Source organism: Perca fluviatilis, chromosome 4 (genome assembly GCF_010015445.1).
Source record: "Perca fluviatilis chromosome 4, GENO_Pfluv_1.0, whole genome shotgun sequence".
In the NCBI taxonomy this organism is placed as follows: domain Eukaryota; kingdom Metazoa; phylum Chordata; class Actinopteri; order Perciformes; family Percidae; genus Perca; species Perca fluviatilis.
Window position 1 is genome coordinate 33,752,438 of NC_053115.1, and position 15,157 is coordinate 33,767,594.

Here is a 15,157-nt window from a genome sequence, read left to right on the forward strand (position 1 = left end):
GACACAGATGTTATGAAATAATACTCACGGCTTTTTTTTCCTGTGAACAAATGCTTTGCGGTGTTGGGAAATTCTTAAAAATGTTGTGTTGCGTTGTAACTCGCGTTACTGCGATTGTAACGGGTAATAATATTACTGAAATTTAATTAGTAATGCGTTATATTACTGCATTACAGCAAAAAGGAATACATTACTGTAATTGCATTACTTTTGTGACGCGTTACTCCCAACACTGGGTGTTTGTAGAACACTGAAAACGTCTAAATGCACTCAATATTCCGTTTTTTGCACTTATTTTATGTTTATTTTATGAAAGTGAATATTCCACTAATTTTCCCTTTTATATGTAACCGTGCAAAATATGATTTTTTTCAAAGTTTACCAGCAGTGGAGGACTTGTTGGACCGTGCGAACACAGAGTCCCTCTTTCATTCCTTCAACCAGGTTCTTGAAAAGGTCAGCGTAGCGATGTGTGCGCATAACCAAAAACCTGTTGATATCCAAGTCTTTGATAACATTTAGACATAGCTGCATTTCTCCTTCTTATATATTCCGAATGCGCTGTATACAATACCAGAATATCCTACATTGTTGTGGTTATGGACATTTCTGTTGCCTGTTATTATAATTTGTATGTTTCCTGTTTTGTATATTGTTTCTGTGGCCTGTGTATATTTCATTGTGCATATTTCTGTTCCCTGTTGTTTGTATTTCTGTTTCCTGTTTTATTTTGATAGTCTGGTTTTCTGTCTTGTCTTGTCTAGTTTTGCATCCTGTGTTTTCCCGCCTTTTTTGATCACCCTGCCACTCCTAATGTGTTTCACCTGCTGTGTCACCTGCCCCTCGTTACCTCGTTACCCAGTGTATTTAGTCCCTGTGTTTCCCTTGTCTCTTGTCAGTTTTTGTTCGTTTTGTGTTCGTTCCCTGTCAGTTTGTGTGGTTGCCTGTGCCTGTTGTGTCTCACCCTGTCAGTTTTGGTCGGTCTCTGTGCTTCCTGTGTTTTCCTGTTTTTTTTTGTACTTCCTTTGCTTTTTGGATACCCTTTGACTTCTTTTTGGAATTGTTTTTTTTTGCCTGCTTCCCCCAGGACACCCTTGGTTCTTTTTTGTGTTTTGATTAATAAATTCTCGTGCTCAACCCTTCTCCTGCCTGCCTGCCTCTCCCTGCATTTGGGTCCTTTAATTCCCTACACCGTAACATACATGTCTTAATTGGGAAAATGTTATATTCAGAAAAAGGCCTTATTTGGACTATCCAACCAGAATATGCTGTTTAAATGACCTGTATCAAATTCGGAATATTGTCATATTCGGAATAATAGTGGAATATCGGTGTGCATGTAAATGCACCCACTGTGCTTTCGGAGGATTTGGCCCACGTCCAGGTGTATTTTTTGTAACTTTGGTACAAAAATAAACACCAGGTTAAATACACATTTTGGCTCCTGCACCATCACTTGGTACGAAGTCAGTGCCATCCAAGCACTTCTATCCCGCTATGCTGTTGACTCTAAAGGCTTCAGTGACTTTGCCAAAGTTAGAGTATTGTTACTCATGCTGCAATCTTTGGGTAGCACAGCAGGACAAGTGGGAGCTGGCCTGTGCTTTCCATGTGGAGAACCTTCTGGCTAAGCTGCCACGTGAGAAAGTTGACAACTATGCTTGCTGTGCACGTTCCACCTATTCTGGAACCTCATACATCCTTGTCAACTTTGCTCTGGGGTGGCTGTGGTTAAGGAGGTAGAGCGGTTGTCCACTTATCAGAAGATCAGAGGTTCATAATGTTGTCAGACACTTAGAATATTATACTGAGCCTGTCAGCGGCAAAACAAGCACTTTTGTGAAGGTAAATACAAGCTGGAAAATTGTCCTACATTGTAGCTTGTTTCTCCACTGCCGACTGCAGCGATCTCACCTAATACTGGACCAATGTCAAATATTGTTGTTCCAGTCACTTGGACAAAAAACATAGGAAAATAGGGTCCAGGTTGAAAAAAAATGCTAGTTACCCTTTAATGACAGAAGTATGACAAAAGTAATTGATTGATCTAAACAGCAACAGGCCCGTGGCACTGGCATCACTCCTGATGAAGACTCTGCAAAGGCTAGTCCTGGTCCATCTCTGCCACCTGGTGAGCCCATCCATGGACCCACTTCAGTTTGCCTATCAACCTGGCACTGGGGTGGATGATGCCATCTTATACCTTATCCACAAATCTCTCTCCCAGCTGGAAAAGGCTAGAAGCACTGTGAGAATCATGTTCTATGATTTCTCCAGCGCTTTCAACACCATTCAGCCAACGCTTCTCAGGGAAAAGTTGGAGCGGACAGAGGTGGACCTCCACCTCACTAGATGGATACTGGACTACCTCACCAACTGACTTCAGTTTGTAAGGACGGAGGGCTGTGTGTCTGACACAGTAGTCTGCAGCACAGGAGCCCCACAAGGAACAGTTCTGGCCCCGTTCCTGTTCACCCTCTACACTGCAGACTTCCCCTATCGCTCAGGAAACTGCCACCTACAAAAGTTCTCTGATGACTCTGCAGTTGTTGGCCTCATCGCAGATGGGGACGACAGGGAGTTCAGAGAACTTAACAAAGATTTTGTGGACTGGTGCCAGTGGAACCACCTCAAGATCAATGCTGGGAAAACCAAGGAGCTGGTGGTGGATTTCCGCAGGAGCAAACACTCTCCACCTCTGCCGGTGAACATCCTGGGTACGGACATCGATATGGTTAAATCAAATAAGTACCTGGTTGTTCACCTGAACAAGAAACTGGACTGGACTGACAACACCACAGCACTTTACAAAAAAGGCCATAGCAGACTGTATCTGCTAAGGAGAGTCAGGTCTTTTGGGGTGCAGGGGGCACTCCTGAGGACATTTTATGACTCTGTGGGGGCATCAGCCATTCTCTATGGAGTGGTCTGCTGGGGCATCGGCATTGCTGTGGCAGACAGGTAAAGACTGGACAGGCTGATTAAGAAGGCCAGCTCTGTTCTCGGTTGCCCCCTTGATGCCGTGGAAGTGGTGGGAGTCAGGAGGACAGTGGCTAAATTATCCTCCATGATGGACGACTCCTCCCACCCCATGCAGGACACCCTGTCAGCACTGAACAGCTCTTCCGGTGACAGGCTGCTGCACCCACGCTGCGCCAAACAGAGATACCGCAGATCTTTGCCTGCTGCTGTCAGACTCTACAATCAGCACTGCTGCCAGTAGACCACATGGACAAAACACACACACACCAGGGCTGATAAAACATGTGACTGTATAATACTGTAAATACATTTGACTATTTTAATATTCATCAGTCCCTACAGAAAAACGCGATTATGCGATTGCATAATTCAATGCATAATCAGCCAAAGTCCGCATTTTTTCAAATATGCCGCACTTTCGCCGCATAAATTGCTGATTTCCGCGCAAAATATGCGGTGCTTGCATGATTAATTAATCCCCGCATTTTCGTTGCAAAAAAGTCACATACATCTTAGCAGAAAGTTGAAAAAATTTTGCGTTTACTTCACACAAAAGCAGCCATTTTTCCCTGTTGCCATGGAAACGTTATGAAGTGACGTAATTACGCGACGTGAACATCATCGTAAAGCAGGTGTTGGAGGTTAAATTTGACATGCACTTTGAGTCTCTTAAGTTGGTATCCAATAAGAATCTTAATATCTGATGTCTACTCAAATTTCTTTAAGTGCTCCTGCTGTCTATATTATTAACAATTTTTGAAAGTCTGTCTCTTTTGTATCTTTTATTTCCCTCTGTTTAGACTATTACTTTTATTTTTACTTTAATATTATATTATTTGAATATATTTTCGTATCTTATTTGTTTACTTATTGCAATGACTTAATATCTGTAAACTATTTTTGGAAATTAAGTTTAAAAAAAGCAGGGTGTTGGGGGAATCACCTTTTCTTCTCTTTTTCATCAAACCGCAGTTTTTGCAAGTTCCCGCAATTTCATCGTAGAAAATTGCATAAATATCCCGCATATTCCATCGCATTTTTTAAGAAAACGTGCCACATAATCAAGGATTTTTGCCCGCAACAATCACAAAAAAACTCTGCGTTTTTCTGGAAGGACTGATTTATTCTCTTTAATTATATTTATTATTGTGTGTTAACATGTGTCTTCTACTTTTCCTCTCATCCCTTGCTGCTGCAACAGTGTGAATTTCCCCATTGTGGGATTAATAAAGGATTTTGAATCTTGAATTGTATTTCCAATATAAGTAACAGAAATACTGCCCAACTCTGACTCTAATGCTTTTTAATATGAAATTATTATTGTCACTAGGGCAAATGTCAGTTTCCTGGATTTCAGGATTTTCCCTTCGGATTATTCATCAAGACTTTTTGTATGTTAAAGAGGATACCTTTAGGGATATAATACAGTACAAGTAAAATACCTTTTTCCAATTTGTTTTAGGGGAAGTTACATTATTACTATAATTATACGTTTGTTGCAGGTGTCAGTACAATAACCTATAGGTGACAAGACAAGCAAGATACATTAGGTAACTTAAATATTACCTCCAGACATGTTTTAAGACACCAGTTTGAATAATAATTTGCATCTTGTATATTCTTACCACAAAAATATTCGATTAACGTTAACATATTTTAGATTTACACATACTCCTCCCTCATTAAAAACAATCCAGAATCTATGAAAGTGCAAATATTGTTAATTTTAAAAGTTGAACTGTTGGAGACAACATGTGTCCTCTGAAAAGTCTATTATCAGTATAATGTGCCCTGCAGGCTTCAAGTTTCTACGCCACGCACTTGTATACGCTACACATGATCATTGTAAACCCAGATTTAATTTGAATCAAACTTCTGTTGTAGTCATTCATTATTCTTTTGTGTTTTGTAAAAAAAAAAAAAAAGAAATATTGCAGTGCAATGATCATGTTGAAGTCCTGGTAAAGCAAACATACAGTAAATATGTCTGTCACACCACAGGGAATCGTGTTATTAACCACCCAGACAAATCTGAATGATTAAGAAAATCGCCATGTATTATAAAATATAAGTATTCTTTTCTCTGAGATGCTGGGGGTGTGCCAACTGTGTTAAATGTACATCATGTCAAATATTTCAGGAATGTTACAAGATTTGAGCAATGCAGTTGGTGGTTTCAATAAAATATGCATAGTGTACATACTAGTGTGCAGTAGTATGTGTCTACAGTGTTGGAATAGGGTGCAAGTGGCAGATCTCATAACAAGGGTCATGGCCGAAAGAAATAAGCTGTGGAAGTGGCTCTATCAGTCTGGTGGGAAAGCACTGAAAGACTGGCCAGGATGAGCTGAGCAGCAAATATGCTGTTGTATACTGTGTACTTTTAAATAAGATAGCACATTTATTCTCTGAAAGTTGACATGTTGCTACTATTCTCATTTGGGTGTTGTGTATTTCACTCATTTATACTAAAGAAGTGGAGTGAAAGTCCTCTGGAAACTCTCGGGCTTGCAATCTTTGAAGTGACCACCAGAGGAAGATATGTTCAAACAAAGCCAGGTCACTCAGCCGGAGATGAAAACACACTTGTGTGGCAACATGTACCTATGAACACCTTGAGCAAATCCATATTACTACTTGTTTCTAAGGACACGTTGAGTTTTTCACACTTGAAGTCCACATATTTGATTGACATGGCAGACTGTGTTGTTGTTTTTAAGATGGAAAGAGCATATTTCAGGTTGCAATAGAAGAGACAGATCTTCATCTATTAGAAAGAATATAACTAGGACGTGATCACGATGCACAGCATTAAGAGATAAGATAGACTTTATTAATCCCACATTCGGGAAATTCCTGTGCTACAGCAGCTCAAAAGAAAAAAATGTACACACATCAGAATAACACAAATACACATTAAGTAGACATAGGAGAAAAAATATACATAAAGTATAAGAAATAGAAAAAATAGAATTAATTATAATAATAGTAATAATACAAAAGTATTTATATTATAAACACATTTAAATAAACAGACCGTATATACACAGATAGGCAGATGAATAAGGTACGGATGAATAGAAATGGCATATTGCACAGTAGGAGGTGACATAGAGTTATAAACAAATGAATATGCATAGTGCACAAACTTGTCCAGTGATGGCTCATGTTGCAGAAACAGCTAGCGGTGCTACATTATGATGTTGCATTAAAGAGTCTGACTGCTGCTGGAATGAATGATCTGCGGTAGCGCTCTTTCTTGCAATGAGGGTGCAGCAGTCTTACCCAATACACATTGTTTTGGAGGATTCGTGATTAAGCCTATCGTATCAAGAGCTAAGACAACCATTTGAAACTTAAATTGATCAATGTCAAAAAAATGCCCTTATTCCCCTGTTTGTTGGTACTTGAAGTTTGTGACTGTGTTAAGTATTGTTAGTGTGAGATAGCATTATAATTTCACATTGCTCTCACCTTTATTGTATAAGGTATGACCATAAAACCTAGAGCATTGTTTCTTTTTCTATTTCTTTTCTTCAGACTTTCACTCATGTCCCTAAATGGGTCTACTACTTTAAACAGCACTTTTTCTACACTCGTGAAACCGTAATACACTTCTCAGTTGCACATATATTGAGATTCCTTTCCTTTCAACATGCCATCTTATGCTCATATTGGGTACCATGATTATTAAGTTATTTTGTTTCCAACATGTTCAGTTGTGTGTCTGATGTGTGTGTTGAAGAGGTATTTGCTCCCAGCAGTTCATGGGTATGCAGTCTGGTGTATACTGTGTCATATTTTAATAAAAAGCTTCAAGAAAATGAAATTTCAAAAGTCTAAATAGACCACCAACTCAAAAGCATTCAACGTTTATTTAAGGTTTTCAGCTCAAGAGTGGATTTTAGGCCAGAGCTTTTCTCAGCCCTGAGACATGCTAAAAATAGGCTGTGGGAGATATTTCACAATTTTGTAGCCAAATAGGAAAAAAAAAATCCCATGATGCTCTGGGGTGGGTTTTTTGACCTCTAATGAAATATTTTCCCTTGAGCTGCATGCTTCACTGCCGACAGTCTGCAGACACCATCAGCTGAGGTATGGTGCATCTGTAATAACTTTGCGTCATTTACACATCATTTTGGCAACAATTAGCCTACATATTACATCGTGCCAAGATTTTGGGTAATCAGACACAACAATAGAAGCAAAGAGACAATATGAATGATCCTCTTCTCTTCTCAAAACATAAAGGCTATTTATTGTAAAACCTGCAAACTCGTGTGAAACTACATGCATGTATGGAAATGCTGAAATGCAACCTACATGCAACAAGCTAATGCATATTCAGTATGAAGCATGCAATCTCCACATATTATTAATAATAATACTACTAATAATAAAAGGTATTGATGACTTGGCACAGACCTATTTTGGAAAAGTATCATTTTTGTTTTCATTTTACCTTAACCTTCTAATCTTGGGCTTCATCTTAGTCATCAGCGTCGCCATCATCATCTTCATCAAACTAATGCCTTATAACTCGCAAAGTCCCCTGCATGGCATTTAAAATGTCCGTCCTTATTTTCTTCCCTTTTGCATATAAATCCACGCAGGACAAGTGCGGCTTTGCATGTAACTTCGGCTCAGTGAAGGCACCGAGCAGACAGACCCTGGTCCCTGAGAAGAGGTGGAGCTATGACGAGACTCATAAAACCCAAAGCTTATTCCTCAACTCACTGCCAAGGTGACGCGCTCAGCGGCTGGCGAGTACCTCCGACCTCCGCGGATCACACACAGCGAGTGGTGGGCATGAACACGGCCGGGTTCGGGAGTTTTTGGTCAAAGGTCTGCTCTCGGTTCCAAATTTCCTCTCCAAAAAGAACTCATCTGGCCAGAAGTAACGCGTAAAAACCCGGCACAGGACGCACAGACGCGAAGGAAGTCGGCTGCCTGTACTTGATATTTTCCTATACCTGAGGATAACTTTGTTCCACTTGATATACGGGCTAAAGAGGCATTACAGAGCGAATATGACAGCCGGCTTGGGCCACTGAAGGAGTGATAATCGGTGACCGCACAGCCACATTATGCAGCATCCTTTGGAAATGGGGGCGCATTACTATCCTCCGGAGGTACATGACCACAGAACTCATCGCTACAGGAGTTTCATGATAGAGGAGATCCTGACTGACCACCCCGAGCATAAAGCGTCGACTCCGGCCGGGGAGCTCCTTAAATTCGGGGTACACGCTCTCCTGTCCGCCCGGCCTTTCCATAACCAGCTGGGTAAGAGAGACGGCTGTGAAAGCGTGAATGTGTATCAGAACGAGTCGATGCGAGTGGTTTCACGCTGGAAACATTGCAGGAACTGAAGATAATATATTGCATTAGTATCATTATAATTATTAGTGTTTATAATGACATAGGCCTACATTTAAAATAATGATTAGGCCTATATTTAATTACAAATATTAAAACGAGTGTGTATTTTGGTTCTGAATTTTTTTTTTTTTAAAGAGCATCTTTCGAGGGAAGATGATTTAACTTTTCGTCACGTTTGTAACTTTTTCTTGTAGAATTACAGAATTTAGAATGACAGCTAATGATTTGCAATAATTAAGCAAAAGTCAGACATAACCGACATTATCGAGTGCATGTCTTATTAGGAAAGGAAATGAAGGAAAGGATGTAACTGGGATACATTTAATTGTAGGAAATGTCTAATTTACCCGCAAAACATTTTTTTTAATCCCTTGCCTCTCTGGGCTTCCGTATTTTAGTAGGCCTATTCAGAAAGATACATAAACCAGCTTACATAAGCGAATGTAATATTTGTTTTGAAGTTGCATGCGTAGCCAGCGCGGTGAAGTTGGCTAGACGTTTGATATTCACTTGATATTTGATTTTAACTCCTGTTTGTTGTTGGTTTGTTAACTTTGGAGATTGGAAAAATTTTTCAAAGATATTACCAAAAGTATGAATAAAATTAAAATATTACAAATAATGATTTATTTGATTTGAGAGAATAGAAGTTGTTGTATAGCATTGTAAAAAAATAATTAATTTTGGTGAATTGTTTTTGCCAAAACATTTAATATGTGTATATAAACAAAGATTCATGTTCAAGTACCACATAGAAAGCCTGTTTGTATACACAGTTTAAACTATAATTATTTTTGGCAATTTTTATTGCTTAAAAATGTAATACTTTAATCATAAAATTGTTTGCATATTGTTCATGTAAGTGCTAAAATGTTGAAATAATATTATTCAAAAAATACTTTTGTGGGTATTTATCTCAAGAAATGTTTCAAACTACATATAGAAATATTTTAGTAAATACTACAGGAAAGGTGGTTGTAAACACAATTACTAAGTGTAAAAAGATGTATGTGTGGGTTATCTTGCCAGGCTTCCACTGATGTTAACAGTTTTTTGGTGATTTGAAGTACTGTTACAGGATTAAAGAAAATTATTTTGTTAACCTTCTATGTATGTAGCAAATATGTGTTATTATTTCCATTAATTCTTTGATATTACCCAAATTGTGGCGTCTGGTAAATTTGGATTAAAAAACAAAAGGTAGGAAGATGTGTTTGAAAATAAATATTAAACCAATTTCAGGAAGCTTTTAACCAAATAAATATATATGTATAAAATTTATGTAAATTTTATGCTAATAAAAAAAGGTGGAAATATAATATTATAACATATTTTAATAATAATGTTAATTGTAATAAAAATATTTCAGATGTATAAATTATGTGAATAATGAAAATCTAAAAATTTAGCTTTATTTACTTTTTCTTGGTGTGTTTAATTTTTATATGCAGTTTGTGTAAATTAATGTAGAAGTTGAAATTTGAATATGAGAAAATATGACTTAGTAAGTAAAGCTTACTATTGGCAGCTACTAAGCAATAATGAGAAAAGTCTTTCATTGATTTTTGGTGAATATTTTTAACTTTTAATTGCATATGTTTACATCATGGAATATGAGAAAATATGACCTGTAGTAAGTAAAGGCTTACTATTGGCAGTATAAGAATAATAGAAAAGTCCCTTTCATTGATTTTTGTGAATATTTTAAACTTTTATGCATACTGTTTCACCATCATTACATATGAGAATATATGACCTGTAGTAAGTAAAGGCTTACTATTGACACTACAATAAATAGAAAATTTTTTGTGATTTTGGTGAATATTTTAAACTTTTAATTGCATACTGTTTCACCATCATGTGACATATGAGAAAATATGACCTGTAGTAAGTAAAGGCTATTAAACAAAATAGAAAAATTTTTGTTATTTTTGTGAATATTTTAAACTTTTAATTGCATACTGTTTCACATCTGTACATATGAGAAAATATGACCTGTAGTAAGTAAAGGCTTACTATTGGCAGCTACTAAGATCAGAATGAGAAAAGTCCCTTTCATTCATTTTGGTGAATATTTTAATCTTTTAATTAAAAAAAAAACTCATTGATTTTGGTGATATTTTACTTTAATGATACTGTTTAATCATTAATACAAATATATGTAGTAAGTAAACTTACTATTGTACTACCAGATGAGAAGTTCATTGATTTTTGTAATATTATATGAAAATTTTAATACCAAAATAATTTGTAAAAAAAACAAATTAATAATATCATATCAAACAACTTACCCTTGCGTAGCCTACTATTTGGATTCTCTGTCGGGTTAGCTGCCCTAGCGCTCTTCTACTCTATTATTTAAAAACAACCTTTAAATAATGCAATGAGAGAGGCCTATATAGCTATGATTATAAACTATCATTTCAGGTATTTAGGCTTACATGTAGCTAGATTCAAGTTTGTGTCGAATTGGTACATCACATGCTTTCATTTGTTTAATGATGAAATCAGATGGCATTACCAACCCGCGGCCTTATTTTTGAAATAAAGACTCAATCATAAATCCGAATCTGTTTTTTTAAGAGAACATGACAATACATAATACATATGATATGACAACAGAGGTCTTACTCTTGCGGTCTCAGGCCATTCAAGTTGTTGGATATCAGTGTAGATAGAATCTGATTTAGGCCTGATTGTTATCATAAAAGCGTTAACATGTTTCCTCATGTTTTATCAGCTGCAGTTGTAAGATTATGGATGAAGTCTGTGTAGTCTATTGTTTGATATTTGTTCAGGGAATGTAGTAGACTATTAATCACACCAGTCGGATCAGACTACTGTGTTGGTGAAATAAGGAATACACTGGAAAGTAAAACTCTGTGTGTGTGTGTGTGTGTGTGTGTGTGTGTTTGCCTCTGATCCTTCTCGGCCCTTCTTAAGTGCTAAAAGCCGACCAGACGAGCCTCCTCAAGTTCCCCATGTCTCCGCTCTCCTGCTCGCTGGGCTCCCCGCTCGGCTCCCCGCTGCTGTCCGCGGCGTCGGGCCTGCAGCTCGGCACGGCGTCTCACCACCTGCCGCTTGACCTGCACCTCCGCGGTAAGCTGGACCACGGGGCCGACGGGGGCAGCAAGACCAAGAAGGGCCGGCGAAGCCGCACCGTGTTCACCGAGCTGCAGCTCATGGGGCTGGAGAAACGCTTCGAGAAGCAGAAGTATCTCTCTACGCCTGATAGGTGGGTGTATAGTCTGACAACAGTCTGCTTTAGAGGATTTTATTATTATATTATTATATTTTTTTTTGCCTTTAACTATTTCTGTAAATATTATTTCCCTAATAATGTTTAAACGTCTTCTTTGCTTGTGTTATTTCCATTGTGTTGGTCCAAAAATATAAAAAAAGGGGAGTCTAAAAACTGTGAAATGACCCGCCATTTGTAAATGTTTAACTCCCCATGTTGCTAACACTTTTAATGACTTGGATATGACAATTTAATATGCTGTGTTATTAGAAGCAACTGATGCCCATACATAAAAAAATAAATAAAATTGTTGTGAAAACCTCGAACTGATGTGGATCATTGACTGTACATTTATTTCTTCCTCACAGAATAGATCTGGCCGAGTCTTTGGGCCTCAGTCAGCTGCAAGTGAAAACATGGTACCAGAACAGAAGGATGAAGTGGAAGAAAATTGTAAGTTATTCTTCATTATGGTGATGTGGATGATGATGATGTGGTGGTGATGAGGATGATTATTGCCAGGATGATGAAGATGATGATGGTCATTTTATGTTAGACCGACAACAACAATACAAACAACAAAAACAAATATTGGGAAATAGTTTTGCTTTGTATTATTTCAACAGACGATGGGAAACGTAGTTCTCTAGAATGGACTCTCACACAGTGGAGAGTGAAGGCCTGTGTTACTCACTTCACTATTGTTATTTGCAGGAATAGCACACATTTTTAGCAGATTATGTGGCACTTAAAAACAAAAAAATTAGATTTGGTGAACTATGGAGAATTCAAAAACAAATAGAAACAATCCATCTGAAACTATATTTGTTTTCTGTGTTGATGCGATGCCTAGAAGTCATATGTCACCCTTCTGTTTAGGATAACTTGCATTACAGTCTGTAGTTGAACAGATTTTTTTCTGCTTGTTCAACCTGCAGGTGTTGCAGGGAGGAGGCCTGGAGTCACCCACCAAACCAAAAGGCCGCCCAAAGAAGAACTCCATCCCCAGCAGCGAGCAGCTCTCTGAACAGGAACGATCTGCCGCTGACACTGACCGCCAATCCGAAGGCTCGAGCTCCCATGAGAACGCTCAGGAGGAATGACCCCGGCCACTGCTCGCAGATACTCTGGCTCTATTACGCAGAGCCTCTGGGACGCTCAGTGTGTATCTTTTGGATGGAGCCAGACTCCAAAAACGGCATGAAGAGGATGTGCTAATGCTCCCTGAAGCTGGGCCGCCTTGTGCAGGCTCCAAAGACTCGCAGGTCCCGCAAGAAGTCTAAACTGTACACGCCAACATGCTCCAACAGCCAATGTGTTTTTTTTTTTTTATCGTAGCCCAACGTGCATTCCCTCTTGAAGAACTTTCTGCTGTTGAGGAGGGAGCTCAAACCTTTGCAGTAGGTCTACCCTTTATATTCTAAGGATCCACTCTCACTCATCTGTTTTGCATTCCCTTTGTGTAACTATGCTATGTTTAATTATTAAATATATTTTCACTAATGCTGTTCTCTGCTTATTATAAAAGGGCACAGACTCGTGATAAGCTTTTAAGCCACTGTGTACAGTACAAATGAATATGATGATGATGATGATGATGATGATGATGATGATGATGATGATGATGATGATGATGATGGCTTACAGGCTCATCAGTCACACACAGTCATGTTCACAGAGCCTAATATGGTTACACAGGCTATCTTGACAACAGGAACATGTTTAATTGTTTGCTGCATGCCCACACATTAAAAATGACAACAATGTTGCCATCTCAGGCCAGCAATCAACCAACACTTTAGAAGTGGAATGTGAGTATATTATATTTAGATAGTTGATTCACATTCTTAGGACTACTCATTATGTTGTTGTATGAAAGAAAGAAAGAAAGAAAGAAAGAAAGAAAGAAAGAAAGAAAGAAAGAAAGAAAGGAAGAAAGGAAGAAAGTGAAGTTGACTCTTCACATGAACTAACTAAAAACAGAGCAAAGAAACTTATTTTGTTTCCCCTAAATTCTTTTTTGAATCATTTAAATGTTCTGCTGCAGGTGAAGAAACATATTCAGAGTGTGGCCATACTGGGCTTAAAGTTTGATTTAAAGACATGGTACTGTGTGGCTTTAGGCATAATGTCCACAGCGTTGCTTTGATTTGATTTCTAATTCGTACCAAAGGCCCATTATCCTGCATGTAATATTCATTCATGTCATATTGTTATTATATTAACAGTGTTACAGTATATTTATGGTGCTGTGTTTGTGCTTCAGCAGAACCATGAAACCTGCGTTTTGTTTTTTTTATAGCTCATTTCTATGTTTTTTTTACCAGTCCCTATATTTTCTTAAAAGATAGCCTATAGCCTGACGAACGAAATTGGATTTGGCATTTGATTTGATATATCAGCACATAAAAAAAAAAAGAAAAAAAAAAGAAAGAAATAGTCTACGCTGAATATAAAATATAATTAGTCAGATAGGCTGTGGTTGTAGGCTTACTACTTTTTTTTTTTAAACTTTTTTTTTTTATTGTTTTAGGCTTCGATGCGGGTTTTAAAGCGAGTGCCGGAATCACATGGGGCTTCAGACAAAGATCTGATTTTTATTGGACTTTATTTTATTATTTTTTTTACGAGTTATTCAAGCTTACCTTAAGTTTACGGAGATACCGATTAGGACTACACAAACAGCTGCGCTCCGCCTCAACGTTGTGTGCACGCGCTATTTAGGCCTATTAACATCTGGATTCAACCCGTCTCCAAAGAATGTCGAGATATTTAGTTTAATTCATGTCGGGCATTTAGTCTTTCACATGATTTTAATAATTCCTTAAAGTCGATGAGACCTACGGGGAGGTGGTTTTAGAATGACTGCTGAATGCTGAATTGTAATTTTACGTAAGTTATGGTAACTCTTCTAAAATACACTTTCTGAAATATATTAAAAGCATATAGCCCACTATAGGCTTTATACTTAAAAAAAAAAAATACTGTTTAAACAACACACGTCATTTAGATAAGACCACTAAAGTGTGCAGCTTTTCTTTTCATGCGAATATAATTCTATAACTCGGTGCTTATTGATGAGGTTAATATTGATTTTGTGCATAAGTCTCTATGTGTTGGTACGGCTCAGCAGCTCAGCAGTTTCAGTTAATTCCATTCAGCTCTTAAACTCCCCATATTGATTGTGTAAATGAACACAGCAGATACAGCTGTGGACGACACATCGCACGTTTCATATTAATATATCCTTTATTTTGCCATGTACATTTTACATTACACATATAAGGAACGTGTCCTCTGCATTAACCCAATTAGTCCGACACCAACTCCAGTCGTAATGCCAGTACCTACGTACTGGGCAATGGCAGGAGTTCCTAGCATTATATATTATACATCATATACAAATATATATATTTATTGTATATCTTAAAAAATATACATATATATATATATATCTTATACAAATATATATATATATATTATACATCATATACAAATATATATATATATATATATATATATATATATCTTATAGAAATATATATATTATAT

The 15,157-nt window shown here is 37.5% G+C and overlaps 1 protein-coding gene across 2 annotated transcripts; it reads left to right on the forward strand.

Annotated features, from left to right (window-relative positions):
• The first annotated feature begins 7,652 nt into the window (after nt 1-7,652).
• barx1 (BARX homeobox 1) lies at nt 7,653-13,071 on the forward strand. Of its 2 annotated transcripts, none has more exons than XM_039798455.1 (4): nt 7,653-8,268; nt 11,308-11,599; nt 11,979-12,058; nt 12,544-13,071. In XM_039798455.1, the coding sequence occupies exons 1-4, from the start codon at nt 8,070-8,072 to the stop codon at nt 12,630-12,632; spliced, it is 660 nt and encodes a 219-aa protein (XP_039654389.1). In that variant the 5' UTR covers nt 7,653-8,069; the 3' UTR covers nt 12,633-13,071. The 2 variants fall into 2 exon arrangements, with proteins under 2 accessions (XP_039654389.1, XP_039654388.1); XM_039798454.1 differs by having other exon boundaries at nt 7,664-8,268; nt 11,974-12,058.
• The last annotated feature ends 2,086 nt before the right edge of the window (nt 13,072-15,157 follow it).

Excerpts from the sequence above, each read along its gene's own strand:
- barx1 (XM_039798454.1), top strand. The coding sequence starts at position 8,070 with ATGCAGCATCCTTTGGAAATGGGGGCGCATTACTATCCTCCGGAGGTA. Across the intron at positions 8,269-11,307 it reads GCCTTTCCATAACCAGCTGG|TGCTAAAAGCCGACCAGACG; the intron begins GTAAGAGAGACG and ends GCCCTTCTTAAG. Across the intron at positions 12,059-12,543 it reads GGATGAAGTGGAAGAAAATT|GTGTTGCAGGGAGGAGGCCT; the intron begins GTAAGTTATTCT and ends TTCAACCTGCAG.